This window comes from Diadema antillarum, unplaced genomic scaffold, assembly GCF_040938485.1.
Source record: "Diadema antillarum isolate AM-2024a unplaced genomic scaffold, OU_Dant_1.0 seq00002391_RagTag, whole genome shotgun sequence".
Lineage (NCBI taxonomy): Eukaryota > Metazoa > Echinodermata > Echinoidea > Diadematoida > Diadematidae > Diadema > Diadema antillarum.
In genome coordinates, this window is record NW_027273002.1 from 35,320 (window position 1) to 54,783 (window position 19,464).

The window sequence follows — 19,464 nt, forward strand, 5'->3', positions numbered from 1 at the left end:
ACTGAACAACCACTAAATATTGTCAGAATGCCATGTTGTTCAGCTGCCAACAAAACAATTAAAACAATGGCTATTATTATAGTTCCTTCGTTTTTCCACGTAATAGCGATTTAAAATACTTTCATATCACTATTCCAATATCTCATTAAAAACTTCTTATCAATCACATAATTATCAAAACAACCATTGATTTCTCGCATCGATATTGCATTTCTAAATGCGCATAGTTCCTAATTCCATTGCTACTTGAGATGGTACACAAGTTTCAGCTGCAGTCATGAACGTATACACTGTAAGCGAATCAACTCACAACAAATTCCATGAACGGACAGCGGATTTCTAACCTGCAGCGACCAACCCCAAATCCGGTCTCCAATTTGACTCCCAGGGCCCCCATACCGTTCCCTGAACATGACATCCATGCTTCCACATGTTACAGTTAGGTATGCATGCCTCCCTTGTTGTTACATTATTGACAACAATGTCACCATGAGAAATGTTCTCCCCTTTTGGAATTGACCGCTCCTTTGGCGCTACGTTAGTTCTTTGTGGCTGCACGTTTGCATGCTTTTTGGACATCCTGACCTTCAAGTGATAATTCGGGAACCCTCTTGGTACCCTCTCCTACAGGTTGTGCAATTAGAAGCACCCCAGCATCTAAATCCTTTGCATCAACCTGTTCATCACATGACTCATGTCCATGTCCCCCAGCATCAATTTCTGCACCACCCTCATCTACATCAACGCAACCCAGAATTTGCGATCCCCCATCCAAAAGAGTAGATATGGTATCCTCCTTCTCCTGTCCAGCTGTATCTGAGGAAAGATCTAGCTGCTGAGCAACTGGGTCGGTGAACACTCCTTGTGTTCCAGCATCAGCACTCCCAATTTTCAGCCCATCTCCCTCTAGCATACAATCTTCACGGAGAACTAACAGTGCTTCTCTCCTCAGCACTTCAAATCGGCCTCCCCTATTTTTCATGTGCAAACGCCTCAACAAAATTCGTTCCCTCTCATCTCGTGTTCCACTGACAAACTGATTTGACAGAGCTTCATCCCTAAGCTGCCTCAGAGCCGCAGCTTCCTTCTCATCGTCTGCAGCATCTACCAATTTGGCATAAAGACGAATGAGATCCCTACTGAAGTCTGCCAAGTCTTCATTATCATGTTGTACACGATTATAGAGCAAACATCGTAAATAGTGAGAATTCTCTCGACTAAAACATAGACGGAGAGCTTTTACAATCTCTGTGAAACTCCTCCGCTTCTCGTCAGACAGACAATAAAGAATCTCCTCTCTTGCTGGCCCCGTGAGGTTGCTCACCAAAACCCAAGCCTTCTCCTCATCATTGAAATGGAAAGGTTCAATAATAAAATTGAATCCTTCCATCCAGTTAGAAAAAGGTGTTTCAGTGCCATCTTCACAACACCCACTAAACTTTTCAATCTGAGCATGGCCTAGAGCGAGATTTACACACAACCCTATTGCCTGTCGATATGATGACGAAGAGCAATTCCCATCACTTTGCACATCCTTATAAACAAACTGTTCACACATGACTAATACGCAGTTAAACTGACCAATAATTAAGACACGTCATTTTCAAACATGAAACGTAATGCCCAAATGGCATCTCGCTAGGTCCAAAATCTGCATGAAGTCCAATCGGTTAAACGAAAGTTCAGCATCATCCATTATTTCAGTTACCAAATACTTGCTCAGTGCGTGAGATGCCACATCGCAGCTCTGTAACCGTCGATTTCGCATCCCGATTGATGTTCAGCCGCCCCCGACGCACGCCAGCGCACTCCGACGTCCACAGCAAAACTCCCGACGCACCATCAGCTCCAGTCTCCAGCCCACCATCGACGAGCCTGATCGTCTTGAAGCTGCCTCACAGAGTAGTGCTGCTCTACCAGGGCTGATCAACCTACACCATCAAGATCAAGATCAAGATTACCCAGCGCTCCTCCATGCTCCTGTCCGCTACCAAAGTGTAGTCAAAACAGCAGGTCTCCTCGGAGCGAAACGTGGACCATTATTCCGTCATACTCGAGGCTGTTATTCGTCGATCAGGGTTCTTCAACTGGATGAAGTGGATCACTCCGTCAGGCTGTCATCATCCCACTCCTGACACCATTTGTTGTAAGCCGGGTTAATGATGACGCTGACAGTCTCCAGTTGACGTTGCATAGATTTTATTGAACAAATCAAACAGTCTCAGTCTGCCGTAACTGCGACCAGCCCCAACACGCAGTAACTCCCACAGTGTGTAACTGTGTCCCGGGGTTAAGTCTGCCGATACATGTATAAACTCCGCATTATCCTCAGCTACATGTCGAATACAGAGTGAATAACAGATACAGGCCTATTAACTATTCAACATAGCAGAGCTCGTAGAGAATACATTTGTATGTCCATTCTCTCTCAAGTGAAAGTGAAGAATCAAGAATCAATCAATCTGCGTCATTATATTCACATGAAAAATAAAAGTTGCGTTGTGCCCATGCCAACCACACGCACACTGCGCCATTGGCATGGACACAACGCGCCTCAACGCATTGACGCAACAATAACATACCGCATATTTCCATTTACCACAATAAACATGAATCATAACAACAATGCTATGCGCGTCATGCGCGTAGTGCGTTGCCCTGGAGCTGCGTTGTCAAGGAGAGCGCTGATACGTATAGGGGTATGGTAGAAAGTGAAATCTCAATGAAGACTGAACTCAGACTCAACAAAAGTTTCAAGTGCTTGTTTGAATCATACTATGCTATATATACTCTTTATAAAAATACATTGCTATATATACGTCCTTGTAATAATAGACTTTAGCGATTCTATTTTTTTCGTAGATAAACATCGAAGAAAAGACGCATATAAAGCATTGATTACAAATGGAGAAGAAATTAAAAGGAATGAGCTAATAATACAACTAGTTATTAGAGCATCTGTTTACTGTAAAAATAAAAATTGTATATATATATATATATTATCACTGGCGTAGCCAGGGGGGGGGGGCGATGGGGGCGGTCGCCCCCCCCCCCCCCCCCCCCCCCCCACCCCTCTAAGATTTGGACCGGGGATTTGGGAGGCGGAAAAAAAAATGCGTGTATGCTGTATGCATGCACATGAAGCGGGTCTCCTTTGCAACCTTTCATCAAATAAGATATTTTTTTTTTAATATTTCACTCAAAGTGTGCACCAGATCGTTGAATTTCAATTCAAAATATGCAAAATCTCTCATGCTTGGGAGGGGGTATCCCCTCCCAAACCCTCCCCCTCTGTGCCTCTTTTCCTAGCTATGTACACTTTTTAGATTTACAAAAAATTATGAATAATTCTGAGTGCACAAGACTTATCACTTATATTCCGAAAACGCAAGGTTCCCTCATGTATAAAGGGAATTCCCCCTTTTAATCGACCCTTTCCTCCCTCAGCCCCCCCCCCCCCCAAATCAGGTTTTTTTTTTTTTTTTTTTTTTTTTTTTTTATTTCCCAAATGTTGATTCCATCAAATATGCGTATACGAGATATCTCAATTTCAACCTTAAAAAGGCAAAAGCTCCATCGGAAGGGAAGGGTGGAGATAACACTCGCCCACGCCTTCTCCCTGCTCGCCCCCCCCCCCCCCCCCCGCCATCCATAGAAGTAGACAGTGGCTATACCCAGATCGCTTTATTTTAATTCTAAAAACGCAAAAGCTCCACGAGCGGGAGGGGGAATCCCCCTTCCCCTAAGCTCTACCTCACTAGACTTTATACATACACACAGATGGTGTACATTCGGAATAAGAGCTAAATTCCGTGATTTTAACACTTCGATGAAAAAGTATTGCACCAAAAATTTGCACCAGATCGCTGAATTTCAGGTCTGAAAACGCAAAATCACCTTCGTGTGGCAGGGGATATGCCCCTATCTACACCCTCGTGTGCATGCTTTTTCTGTTTGATTGCTGAACAGACAGCGTTCATGATATTCAGTGTAAGAATTAATACAAGAAGACTAGTGTATTTAAATTATACCATTTTATAGGCAAATTGTTCAATAATAATCTACACTAAAATATACTGCAACCTTAAACAAGTGGGACTGTTTCAACTCGTTAAAACACGCAAAAACATGCATCAAATTGCACCATTTACAACATCAAAATGCAAAAAGTTCTCACCGTGGGAGGGGGGACACCCCCCTCCCACACCCTCCCCTCCCCCCTCGCTCGCTCCACTCGCTCGGGTTCAGTCGCGTTCATGATATTCAGTGAAAAGAATTAATACAAGAAGTGTATTTTAATTATATCATTTTATAGGCAAATTGTTCAATGAATTAATAATCTACACTAAAATATACTGCAACCTTAAAGAAGTGGCACTGTTTCAACTCGTTAAAATACGCAAAAACATGCATCAAATTGCACCATTTCCAACATCAAAATCCAAAAAGTTCTCACACCGTGGGAGGGGGACATCCCCTCCCACACCCTCCCCCCCCCCCCCCCCCATCGCTCGCTCCACTCGCTCGGGTTCAGTCGCGTTCATGATATTCAGTGAAAAGAATTAATACAAGAAGTGTATTTAAATTATATCATTTTATAGACAAATTGTTCAATAATAATCTACACTAAAATATACTGCTATATACCTTAAACAAGTGGGACTGTTTCACGTCGATAAAACGCGCAAAAACATGCATCAAATTGCACCATTTACAACATCAAAATGCAAAAAGTTCTTACCGTGGGAGGGGGGACACCCCCCTCCCACACCCTCCCCTACCCCCTCGCTCGCTCCGCTCGCTCGGGTTCAGTCGCGTTCATGATATTCAGTGAAAAGAATTAATACAAGAAGTGTATCTAAATTATACCCTTTTATAGGCAAATTGTTCAATAATAATCTACATCAAAATAAACTGCTACCATAAACAAGTGGGACTGTTTCACGTCGATAAAACGCGCAAAAACATGCATCAAATTGCACCATTTACAACATCAAAATGCAAAAAGTTTTTACCGTGGGAGGGGGGGACACCCCCCTCCCACACCCTCCCCCCCCCCCTCGCTCGCTCCGCTCGCTCGGGTTCAGTCGCGTTCATGATATTCAGTGAAAAGAATTAATACAAGAAGTGTATCTAAATTATACCCTTTTATAGGCAAATTGTTCAATGATAATCTACATTAAAATAAACTGCTACCATAAACAAGTGGGACTGTTTCACGTCGATAAAACGGGCAAAAACATGCATCAAATTGCACCATTTACAACATCAAAATGCAAAAAGTTTTTACCGTGGGAGGGGGGACACCCCCTCCCACACCCTCCCCCCCCCCCTCGCTCGCTCCGCTCGCTCGGGCTCGGTCGCTTCGCTCCCTCGCAGACTCACCGCCCCCCCCCCCCCCCCTAAGATGAAATCCTGGCTAGGCCGTTGTATATTATACGGATAATCAAGACATCATATTAAAAAAAATAGTGTTCAATACAAATATAATGAAATCTCAACATTAACTCAATTAAAATCTCAATGAAGACTAAACTCAAACTCAACAGTTCCGAGCGTATGTGTATATTATATGCATGCCAATGTATGCTATATATACTATATATAAATACATTACTTTATGTATACATCCATGTAATATTTGACTTTTGTGACTCCATTTTTTCGTAGATAAACATCGAAAAAAAGCATGTAAAGACGCCTATCAAGCATCAATCAAGCATCAATTACACATGGAGAAAAAAATGAAAAAATAAGCTCATAATAATCATAACCAAATATCGAAGCATCTGTTTACTGTAATGATGAGAATATGATAAATTTGCGGATAATCAATTTAACATAAAAGGTAAGTGGTCAATGCGAAATATAATAAAATCTTAACATTACCTTTTGTAAATAATGAAAAATATGCATATAATATAGGTCTAGTCTCAGATTCTTAGAGATTCATTTCTTCACTTCTTGTAGAAAGAAGTGAAGAAAAACATATATATATATATGTATATATATATATGTATATATACATATATATGTATATATATATATGCATATGTACATATATGTATATGTATATATACATATATATATATATACATATGTATATATATATATATGTATATATATATATATAATGCATGTATATTGTTCTTTATTTCTATTATTATCATTATCATTATTATTACTATTTTCATTACTACTACTACTATTATTACTGACACTACTACTAAGTTTATTTTGATGAACAGGATATGTACTCCAGGTAATTTTATTATTGCTCTGTATTCACATTATAGCTCCCACAAAAGGTATAATTCAGATTGGATATGTTTGTAGATTGATCAGTTGCAGGTTGATAAGGTTGAATGTTAAAAGATTTTACTTGATTATTATTTTACATAGGATACCGTTATGTAATATATTTTCAATATAACACAATATGAAGACTGAATATCATTATTATTATGTAACATATCTTTTGGTAATTATTATTTACCAGTCTGTGTGACAATTTCTGACAGTTACAATCTTTGAATTAAAATCAAGCTAAAGCTTGTTTGTTTCAGTTCTTAATATGATTTTGAACATCCTGATTACATCTCCTTTTTGCAACTTCTTAAACCTCTTTCTATCCCTCTCTGAAACACGTTGGGATACGTCCTCCTCTCTCCCTCCCTCCCTCTTCCTCTACCCTTCCCCCCCCCCCCTCTCTCTCTCTCTCTCTCTATCTATCTATCTCTCTCTCTCTCTCTCTCTCTCTCTCTCTCTCTCTTGTCTCCAACTTCACACTAGGTCCTGCAGCTTCCACGGGCATTATGTGTGCATTATGTACAACGAGCAAAATATGTTAATCATCTGATTTGGGTACTGGCTTTGGTTTTATTTGATTTGTTTGGTGTTTGTAATCAAGTATACTTTGGAATAGACACACGTTTGGAGGTACATGACATGACCATTAATGATCATGTTAAATTTCATTGTGCAATGTTTAACCATAATATTTTTGTTGTTTTCTTTTTTTCTTTTTATGCCTTTTTTCTATATTATATTTCAATTTTCTCACACTTATTCATGTAAAATGTTTGTAATTCAGCCTGCGGGCTGCTATGCATGTCCCCCCCCCCCCAAAAAAAAAAAAAAAAAAAAAAACATTTTCATCATCATTATTATACATGTGTATAGATTCTAATCCGAAGACACAAGATCAAACTATTGAAAACAGTGTACATTCAATCTTTGATCATGTCTTCTTCTTCTTCTTCTTCTTCTTCTTCTTCTTCTTCTTTTTCCCTTCTTCTTCTTTTTCTTCGTCTCGTGGTTAGGTCTGCCTCCTTTAATAAGCTGAAGATTCTTGCAGACTGTGTTATTAACATTGTAATGTTGTTTATTTATAGATATCTACAAGCAAATAACAAAAAAAAAATGTCGAACAAAAGACAGACTAGCCGCAGCGGCTGTGATCAACCGTTAGTCGGTTAAGGAATGCTCCCACAGATGGCGCTGCAACAATTTTCGAGGACAGAGAATTCTAGCTCCTCACTGTTATATCGGAAAGAACGAATGGCGATGCAATTTAGTTCTAGAGTATGGTATCTGATAAGAATGTGGTTGGGTGGCTCTTGTCAACTGAGTAACCTGCTTGATGTCATAGTCCTGTGCCGAAAGATGAGTCAGATCATTGTGTATTTTGTGCATAATTGTTAGCCTGTTCCAGAGTGGTCCAATCAAGCCTTTGCAGCATTATAGTGACACTTGAGGTATTTTGGTAGCGATTCAAAGTGAATTTCCCAGCTCTTCTAGGGACCATCATCACTTTGTGGATTAGGTTCTCGGAAAATGGATCCCAAACAGAGAAAGCAAACTCTTCAATTGGTCGAGAAAATGTTTGCAAGCTGTGACTTTGACATCAGCGGATTTTAAGTGAAAGTTGCGTCTTAGAAATACAAGGACGCTATTGGCTTTATTGACAGTATTGTTGATGTGTTGGGTCCACTTCAAATCAGGAGTGATGGTTGCACCCAAGTACTTCACGAATTCAACAGATTCAAGACGGGCGTTGTTCAGATGATAAACGAGTTGCACTATTTTTCTTTTCCTGGAAACTGTCAACATCTAGCTTTTATTTTCGTTCATACACGGAAAACAGCAGAAATGCACAGTGTCTTTCAATATACATAATTCATTATCAATCAAAGGGACTTAAAATCTACACATGTGAATTGTCTTTTATCATAAGATGTGTCTCAAAATCAAGGGTCACTGTTTTCGGTTAGTGATAGAGAAGCCTGGGAAATGTTTACATATATTCTAGTCATGGAAAGAAGATCAAACCATGTCTATTATACTAAAATCTATTCTCTGTCCTTTTTCACGATACCACTGTCTTGCAGTTTGTGACTGGAAGATGTTCATTTTACTACAATGTTATACAAAGAAATCGACCACAAATTCAATGGTTCAGCGCACTTAAACATACGACGTGTGATTTAAGATTTTGGAATATTGCCATTGTCTGTTTGTTTTATTTCCGTACTTGAAAAAAAAATCATACAAAAAATATTTTACATAAAAAGATCAAGAACAATATAGTCAGGGTCAGCACCGCCTGTGGTTCAAGCATGGAAGAGTGGACGGTCAACACAAAAATAATAATGCCTCCGACTGCGGCTACACTTTCTGATGAGAGGATTAAAAAATGTTTTATATAGGAAGTGTGTAGAATGGAACATAATACGTGAGAACAGTGCTTATGAAAAGAATGGAGCATGTCTTTAACTTTTGCATTCCAAGCCACCGATGTCAAGTGATTTTTTTTTTTTTTTTTTTTACTAAGGTTTGATGTAAACAACATCTCCCTTCTGTAGTAATCCAGGATACCATTTTAGCAAAGAGAGCAGAAGAAGTACATAATTCACAAGGAGAGTATCGCTAACTTTATGGTTTAATGCATTTAAAGCGTGTGAATTTATATCAAGAATATCAACATTGTGTCATGTTATCAATATGGTATGGGGCAAGTGGACTCATGGAACATTTCTGATCAGCTAATGATCTGTTGCTGGATCGAGAATACTATGATAGGTAGGCCTACCCTGTTTTAATGGTTTTCAAAAACAAACAAAAGGCAAAGGAGTATCCAGACCCAGCCATCTGACACTTGACTGAGCCATTAAATCAAGTTAGCTATACAACTCTCATTCCCCATCTGAGGTATCCTCAAACTTCATTTTCCTCTTTATTATGTTTCCTTTATGTTGTTGTCAGCGTTTTATAATCATTGTGTTGTCATAAGGATCGATATGCATTAACATCTTTGAGGGTTGAATCAATAAGACTTCACCCACTTTGGGGGTCAAGAAAGGTTTCGTATAAAGCATGCAAAATTCGCCACAGCGCTAAATATTCATGACTATACGGGGAAGAGAGAAGTGGATTAAGTTCATTAATCTTATCTTGTTTTATTTTGTGCAGCAGTAGAACCACAGGCTATCCCTCATTCTTGAAACTGATGAATGCCACCGGGAGATCATTTATTCATTAAAAAAAAAAAAAATGACTTCTTTAGGGTCCAAGAAGACCAAAAAAGAATAATTGAGATCTTGTCTTGCCGAAATCTCTGCCACGGAAGACAAGGAGCGCGCTTGTATTATCTCGTTTTCTTCATATCCCTTTATTCTGTTTATTTTCAAATAAATCAACAACGTAACAGAAGTGTCCTTACCGGTTCTTTCTTTTATAATGAATTGAGGGTTAAACATTGGGGATGACTACGGTTATACAAAATTTTAAGTATAGCACCGCACTGAAATGTCAATCTGCGAGAGAAAAAAAATATCATCAAGGAAGTCATAATATGAATTGTGGTTAACATTTTTTTTTTTAATGAGGTGTGCTATGATCCTAAAAGCACATGACTAAAAGATTACATACCTGACAGGATGATGCTGAAGTAACGGCTGTTGAGAGGAAACTCTCAGGCAAGTAGGGGCAACAAAGAGTGAAAATCGAAAGACGTGGCATAGCACACACCCATTGGGCAAAGTCACCTCCCGCTGATGATTTATGCCCGAAATCTTGGTGATCTTCGGTATAATACAACGTCAAGTCTTGAATCTGTGAAAAAAAAAAATATTAAAGAAAACAAAAGACACAACGTAAAAGAGTTAGGATCCCATGCAATATTCACAACTGTCGATTTATGTCAAGATTTCACCATATTTTCTGCAAATTCATGAATAAGCGAGCATTTATATAGTATTACATATAGAGCAGTTTGGTATTGGTTTTCATTACTTCTTATTCTTTGTGTTTGTGTATACTGGTATATTATTATGATAATGTTTGCCTGTAAGTGTATGAGGGACTCTTTTCTTTTTCTGAATAAATTATGCAAGCTGAATTCATGAACCTTGAAATGGGACTTTACCATGAAACGTCATCAACGGAACATACATGAACACACAATTACACATCTGCAAGGCAGCAGCTCGAGTAGTTTACATGAATATTTAGGGCGCACGTCACGAGACCGACACTCACTAGTCATACAGCCCATAAGTTATACAGCTCACAAGTCATACATCCCACGAGTCATACAGCTCACAATCATACAACCCATCAGTTATACATCCCACGAGTTCGATTCAAGTAAAATAAGCCCAGGAGTGTTAAGGCTCACGAGAACGACACTATGCACAAAAGGCTCATGAGACCGACGCTACGCATACCGGGCTCACGAGACCGACATTAGTACACAAAAGAGGTCCATGAGACCAACACTATAAAGCAAACAAGGCCCACGAGACTGACAGGATGAACAGCGCCACCTGTAGACCAATAAATTGTATCGGGTTTCTTGATAATACAATATGTAGCATATATAAGGAAGATATGAGAGATGGAAAAGAAGAGTTGCCAGGGTGTTACCCCATCAGTTGCCCCCCACTCCCTAAAATGATCAGGATCTTTAACTCTGTTTGCTTGGTTGTGTGTTTGTGTGTTTGTGAAAGCAAAATGAACAAAATTCAGTAAAAGTATGCAACAGATCTTTCCACATGAACTAAAGATGCCAAGACACCCTCATGTGCATGTTAACTAGTTGACCGCTATACCTAATCCCACAAAGAGAGAGAGAGAGAAAGAGAGTCTGCCTTCGGTGATTTTTTTTTTAATATTCTAGCGGGATCATCGAGAGACATTTTATAGAGTAAATATCGGAATGACTCGAGTATGCTTATTGGTTGAATGGAGAAAAAATGGCTTGTAAGAAAAATTCTTAGTGCAATTCTATCTAATCTCTATAAACAAAGTGGTTACCAAAATCATTACGTTTTTATGCTTGTAGGCGGTTGCTTGTAGAAAACTCGTCACAGAACTTGCAAATTAATATCACTTAAATACACGATGAAAGGTGGTGGTGCATACAAGAATTTAATACAGGTCAAAGATAGGAATTAAATAAAGCATATACATTCTTTTATCCAAATACAATACATTGAATGTATTAGAGATACGTCATTTTAACTACTTCACGCATTTTGGGATATATCAGATACTATTGTACTATGATTTCAATCTGCATTGGCTTGACGAATCAGATTATCAAGGAAAAAATATTACGAAAAGTAATGACAGTGAATTATTTAAAAATGACGATTTCTCATATAGGACCTCTTTTAATAATACAAAATCAATAAATGATTGTGCTTGTTTTGCATGTATTCTTTCATTTCAAGACTTAACTCTTTTATAGAACTGACGAATGAACAAGTGGAAAAGTTTAGAAGGCAATTTCTTAGGAGATTTGCAGTAAAGTTTATTGGAAAATTTTGACATTTGTGGTTGACGCCCCCTCCCCTCCCAACACCCATTGGAAAATTGAGTTGTCTATGTATCAAAATTTCCATTTGTGTTTATTGTTTGTGTTATCATCTGTGCTGTATGTGCATTGAAATAATTGAGAAGTATTGATGAATATTCTAATGATATCGTTATTCTAAACGCTCCCCCCCCCCTCCCCCATAAACTCACATCCAAGCACAGACACCCCTTATCCACACACGCTCTTTACACAAACATCACCCACTCAGCAAAACCAGCCACACGTTATGGAATTGCTATGTAGCCCATACAGCTCATCATAACAGGTATGTGTAATTTTTTACAGTATTATCTGAATATGTGTTTGTTCCGTATGCCAAAATGCCTTATGCGCCAGTGTCTGTTGTGTATAATATTGTATAATAATTCCTGTTATCAATACTGACATTATCATTTTTAATGGTACTCTGTGTATTATTGTGTGTGTGTGTGTGTGTGTGTGTGTGTGTGTGTGTGTGTGTGTGTGTTTTTTTGTGGATCCTGATGGAGGCTTGTGGGGCCCAAACTTTAACTTAATAAAGGAAACAGCTGTATGTTTGTACCTTCATAGTGATAATGGACACAAGTGCCATAGTGTAAGCTTGTGGAACCGGAAAATGTGCAAACGTCACGCTGGAAAATGAGCAAATGTCGCGAAGTATATGCTTAACATTTGCAAGATGCGTTGCCGGGAAAATAACAATGTGCATATCATTACTTCACCGATATTGGTATAAAGATGGAACATAAACGCTATGTCAAAACTTCGCATGAACCATCAACATTGATATTTTCATGATAACATCCTTGACAGATTTCCACCTTAACCCTAAACAGACTGGGCTATTTTGGTAGCTCGAAAGACTGGGGGGGGGGGGCCTAAAGCCCCCCCCCCCCTTAAGATCTCGGCCGTGGATCGCGCGATCGCCACGAAAATTTGCACAATGGTAGTGTGCAATGTAATCTACAAGATCGTATATTTAAATTTTCCAAAATAGTCTTCTTTTATTTTATTTGATTAATTACGCTAATTTATGCGAGAAATCAGACCCTTTGATCTAAATCAGTAAATAAAGCTCCAAAAGTGCTCATTTTCGGTCTAATTATTCTTTGTGGCATTCTTAAAAAAAAGATTCTGTATCAATATTAATTTCTTATTTATTTTATTGTTTCCTGAATTTCTTATGTATTTCTCTGTTTTTTCGACCTTTTGTTTTTGTTGTTTTTTTTTAACAAAATTTGTGGCAGACACGTTTTGAAGCATAATACTCCTAAAATAAATTAATTTTAGCCATTGAGAGTAAAAATAAGCATATTTATATGAACCATGTGAAAAAACTCAATTTGCATTGACTTTGTACACAAAATCACATTTTTGAGCCATTTTCGGCCGCACATGCATGTACAAAATGTTATGTAACTTCAGAACCGTACCCCCGGGCGTCACAAATTTGGTGTCAAAATGTGCGGGAAACTTGAAAGAAAAAAGTCATAGTGCATCGCGGTGAGAGCATTGCGTGTTGCAGAATAATCGTGCGAAATGTCGAGGGGGGGGGGCTTTTAGCCCCCCCCCCCCCCCCCAGTCTTTTTAGGGTTAAAGGGATAGTACAGTTTTGGTGGAGATGAGAATTGGGCTTTAAACTTTTTGCGAGATACCAAGAAAACACTTATGATATAGTACAGAGAATACTATTTTAAGAGGAATTCAAAGTTTATTTGATGAAAATCGGGTCTGGAATGACTGAAACATCCAAAAACAAAGTAAAACAAAGCGATCGTAATAAAGTGTGGGTCCCACACTTCATTAGAATCGCTCTTTTTTGGATATCTCAGCCATTTCAAAACCAATTTTCATCAAATAAACGTTGAATTCATCATAGAATTACATGCTCTGTCATATTTCGTAAGAGGTTTCTCATTATCTCACTAAAAAATGTTGGAAACCTGAAATTAGGTCTCAACCACAACTGTACGATCCCTTTAAGCTTGGCTGGAAGCATCATTATGGTGATAGGATCTCAATTTGTTTAAATTATCCCATCCCCTCTTGGGGGATGGAAGGGAGGGAGAGGGGGCCCGAACTATAATGGTTTTATAAAAATTCTTCTTCTCTATAGCCAAATAAGAAAGAGCTAGGTTCGTACGTGTTATGACGAAATTGATGACCATAGTTTCTTATCAAAGTGAAATTTAATGTCATATCAAGGAATTCCGAGTATAACCTATTAAACTTCTCTCTGTATTCTTATGACAGACTTTAACCAAACGTGGCAGGTAAAGCATCCCAAGTGTAATGGAATGTCATTTCGTGTTTGTTTGTTTGTTTTTTGTTTGTTTGTTTTATGTGTGTGTGTGTGTGTGTGTGTGTGTTTGTGTGTGTGTGTGTGTGTGTGTTTTAAGGGCCAACAAGCCCGGTGGAGGGGAGGGGCGTAGGCCTCAATATTTGAGATTATAGAAAAGAAGGAAAATCTTCTATATGGAACAAGAAGTGATAAGAATAATAAAACGCTATAGTGATTAGCACATTAATGAATGTCAAGTTTGGTATGGCGAATGCAGGGATGGGGGGGGGGGCGGAAAAGACGGAATTTCCAGTTTCAGCTATACTTCTTGAATAAGGAGGGAATTAATTCTAGTGGTCGTTTACGGCAGGTGGGCGCTATAGACAGGTGGTAGCGTTAAGAAAGGTTTTACTATACAGTCAAACCTGTCTATAGCTGCCACTCCAAGGGAAACAAAAAGTGGCCGTTATAAACAGGAAGCCGCTGTATAGGTTGTTTAGCATGCCTTTCTCTAGGAGGGAATTGCTTTTGATGGTCGTATATGGCAGGTGGCTTCGATAGACAGATGGTCGCTAAGACAGAAATGATTGTAGCCCAATAGTAGAAACCTGTCTACCGACCACGGAGACGGAAAATATCTGTTGTAGACAGGTGGCCGCTATAGAATACACAGGTTCTTTATCATGTTTTTTTCTCTTGGAGGGAATAGTTATTGTTTTTAGTGCCTGTTATGGCAAGTGGTCGCTACAGACTGGTAGTCGCAAAGACAGGTTTTACTGTACAGGCAAACCTATCTTTAGCTGCCACTCAAGGGAAATGACCCAAAAAAATACCATTGTGGACAGGTGGCCGCTATGTACAGGAGGTCGCTTAGACAAGATAACTGTAAGAAAAAATGGTAATGGCTCATGCGTACAGTGTAGTTTTGATAGAGACTCTACGAGTTTATCGTCAATCCATACATACACAGAATCAACTAGAGATTGTAATTTGTCATTACTGACAAATTAAGGTGATCCGATTTTTTTTTTCATCAATGATTCGAGTCCTGATCGCAATAGGCATGACCATACACGTTTCGTCTGTTGTTAAAAACATTGGCCGTGTGATGTTTGAATTCTCGTTTAGAAAAGGGAGTCATATCTGCCATCTTTGGTACCAAATTCCGTATACACTAGATAACGAAGATACAACAACAAATACATATGACCTTTGACCCACCTTTACACTCCCAAGATGGCATCTGAGGAAAAAGTGGTTATTTTGTGAAATGATTCTTGTAACATGGTCTTTGCGTGTGCAAAATATGGGAAAGAAAGGACATGTATTCACTAAGATACAGGGTGAAACACTTATGACCTTTGACCCTACTTTACATACCCAAGATGGTGTCCGATCAAGTAGTTGTTATTTTATGAAATAATGTACGTGACATGAACTAAACATGTGCAAAATATGGAAGTGATAGAGGCCGTTTTTCTTGAGTTATTGCAAAGAAAGTTGCAGAAAGAAAGAAATATCTCAATACATCGAAGATAAGCCTGAATTTCAACCCAATTTTTTGACGTGATTCCGACATCGTATGAAAAAACAAAGGGCACACTTACGGTAGCGTAAAGTCTCAGCTACAACATATTAAAATCTGGGAGAAATTTACCGAAGCTTAAGTGAGCTAGTGCTCGATAAAGATAGTCATGTCAATTTTCATTTCCAGAAAAACTGCACTCCCATAGAGATAACACGTAAACTGGTCAAATTTGACAAGATTACTTTTAATCCATTTTTACGAGGTGATACCGTTATCCAATCAAAATATTGTAATCTTATGTTTGAAAGAACATTAAATAAGCTACATCATACTGAAATCTGGGTGAAAATTGACAAAGGACTAGTGACATACGCTCGAATGAACTTGAAATTTGATGACGTCATTTTGAAAATTTACTTTTTTTACTTTATTAAGAAATTTGATATCTTTTCATCATTTTTTCAGCATCGCCAACCCATGAAATGATATGTACAACTCATCAGCTTTCAGAATATAAAAAGAAAATGGAGGGTCACCGTCCATCCTGACGAGTAATATCGGATTTAAGATTGGCGGTTTTTTGGCATTGTTGCACTGTATTTCGCCATTGACGCGCGCGCGGAATTTCAACTTTGACGGGCCCGTATGACGTCATATTGAGTCGGATTGACTTGAAACTTGGTAGAAATATTCGTTGACATTTCAGGCATCCGATAAGTGTAAAAAAACGGGAAATTTCTATTGCATATGAGCTGTGCGTGCGTATATGTGCGCGCGCGTACGCGTCCGTCCAATTTTTTTAATTTTATAAAAAATGCTCCAAATGGTCTGAAACGTATGCAAAAAAAATTTGAGCTCGATTTGAGCATACAAATATTTCAACGCGCGCGTACGCGCGCGTTCTAAGATAAATATGAATTTTGAAAATATGAGTAGAATCCGCTTGACTTAAAATATATGTGACGTAAATTTCATTGAAGAATTCTATTCTATTAATGAGATATGCATGAAAATGTGTTTTCATATAATGACGTCATAGCGACGTCACGGTCGACTGATCACTATGATTTTATAAAATTTTTCGTCTTTGGGACATGATACATATATGGTATGAGTTTGAAATTGATACTGTGAGAACTTTCTGAGTACGTAGATACACAATTTTTGTCCAGAAATAAAGAAAGAAGAAGAAGACTAGACTTGGAATTTGTCAAGACTGACAAATTAGGTGATCCGATTTTTTTTAATCAATGATTCGAGTCCTGATCGCAATAGGCATGACCATATAGGTTTCATCTGTGTTTAGAGACATTGGACGTGTGATATTTGGATTCTCATTTAGAAAAGAGAGTCAGGTCTGCCATCTTTGGTACCAAATTCGGTATACACTATAACGAAGATACAGAATGAAGTGTATTTGACCATTGACCCAACTTTGCACAGCCAAGATGGCATCTGAGCAAAAAGTGGTTATTTTGTGAAATGATTCTTGTAACATGGCCTTTGCGTGTGCAAAATATGGGAAAGATAAGACATGTATTCACCAAGATACAGGTTAAAACATTTATGACCTTTGACCCTAATTTACATACCCAAGATGGCGTCTGATCAAGTAGTTGTCATTTTATGAAATAATGTACGTGACATAAACTAAACATGTGCCAAATATGGGGATGATAGGGGCTGTTTTTCTTGAGTTATTGCAAAGAAAGTTGCAGAGAGAAAGAAATATCTCAATACATCGAAGATAAGTTTGATGTCAACCAAGTTTTTTGACGTGATCTCGGCATCGTATGAAAAAATGGAGAATCACTGATGATAGCCCAAAGTCTCAGCTACAACATATTAAAATCTGGGAGAAATTTACAGAAGAGTAAGTGAGGTAGTGCTCGATAAAGACCGTCATGTCAATTTTCATTTCCAGAAAAATTCCCTCCCATAGAGATAACACGTAAACTGGTTAAATTTGACAAGGTTACATTATATCCATTTTCACGTGGTGAAGACATCATCCGATTAAAACTTTGATTCACAAAAGTTAAAGAGTATTACATTGGCTACAACATACTAAAATCTGGAAGAAATTCACCGAAGGGTAATTGAGCTAGTCGTCGATAAAGACAATCATGTCAATTTTCACATCTAGAAAAATTCCCTCCCATAGAGATAACACGTCATAATGAAGATAAAGAAAGAAGTACATATGACCTTTGACCCTACTTTGCACAGACAAGATGGCGTCTGAGCAAAAAGTGGTTATTTTGTGAAATGATTCTTGTAACATGGTCTTTACGTATGCAAAATATGGGAAAGATAAGACATGTATTCACCAAGATACAGGATGAAACATTTTTGACCTTTGACCCTAATTTACATACCCAAGAAGGTGCCCGATCAAGTAGTTGTTATTTTATGAAATAATGTACGTGACATAAACTAAACATGTGCAAAATATTGGGCTGATAGAGCTTGTTTTTCTTGAGTTATTGCAAAGAAAGTTGCAGAAAGAAAGGAATATGAAAATACATGGAAGATAAGCTTTAATTTCAACCAAGTTTTTGGGCATGATGCCGACTCCGTATGAAAAAACGAAGGGCACACTAACGATAGCCCAAAGTCTCAGCTACAACATACTAAAATATGGGAGAAATTCACCGAAGCATAAGTGAGCTAGTGCTCGATAAAGATAGTCATGTCAGTTTTCATTTCCAGAAAAACTGCACTCCCATAGAGATAACACGTAAACTGGTCAAATTTAACAATGTTACTTTTAATCCCTTTTTACGAGGTGATGCCGTCATCCAATCAAATTGTTGTTATTATATATCTGAAAGACCATTTAATAAGCTACAACATATTGAAATTTGGACGAAAATCAACTAAAGAATAAGTGAGATATGCTTGAATGAACTTGAAATTTGATGACGTCATTTTGAAAATTTACTTTTTTAACTTTATTAAGAAATTTGATATATTTTAATCATTTTTCCAGCATTGCCAACCCATGAAATGACATGTACAACTCATCAGCTTTCAGAATATGTAAAGAAAATGGGGGGTCACCGTCCATCCTGACGAGTAAAATCGGATTCAAAATTGGCAGTTTTTTGGCATTGTTGCACTGTATATCGCCATTGACGCGCGCGCGGAATTTCAACTTTGACGGACCCGTATGACGTCATTTTGAGTGGGATTGACTTGAAACTTGGTAGAAATATTCCTTGACATTTCAGGCATCCGATCTGTGTAAAAAAAGTGGAAATTTCTATTGCATATGAGCTGTACGTGCGTATATGCGCGCGCGCGTACGCGTCCGTCCAATTTTTTCAATTTTACAAAAAATGCTCCAAATGGTCTGAAACGTGTGCAAAAAAAATTTGAGCTCGATTTGAGCATACAAATATTTCAACGCGCGCGTACGCGCACGTTTTAAGAGAAAATATGAATTTTGATTATATGAGTAGAATGCGCTTGACTTGAACTATATGTGACGTAAATTTCATTGAAAAATTCCATTCCATTAATGAGATAGGAGTGAGAATGTGTTTTCATATAATGACGTCATAGTGACGTCACGATCGACCAATCACAATGATACATTAGATTTGTCGTCTTTGGGACATGATACATATATGGTATGAGTTTGAAGTTGATACTCTGAGTACTTTTTGAGTACGTAGATACACAACTTTTGTCCAGAAATAAAGAAAGAAGAAGAAGAAGAAGAAGAAGAAGAACTAGACTTGGAATTTGTCAAGACTGACAAATTAGGTGATCCGATTTTTTTTAATCAAT

At 38.1% G+C, this 19,464-nt stretch overlaps 1 protein-coding gene across 2 annotated transcripts in view; it reads right to left on the reverse strand.

Annotated features, from left to right (window-relative positions):
* LOC139714706 (uncharacterized) overlaps window positions 1-19,464 on the reverse strand; it is a 100,180-nt gene that overhangs the window by 16,745 nt on the left and 63,971 nt on the right. For both annotated transcript variants that reach the window (XM_071626378.1, XM_071626379.1), the window contains exon 8: window positions 9,931-10,113. In XM_071626378.1, the coding sequence (XP_071482479.1) occupies window positions 9,931-10,113 (183 nt within the window). The remainder of the gene's footprint in view (window positions 1-9,930; window positions 10,114-19,464) is intronic.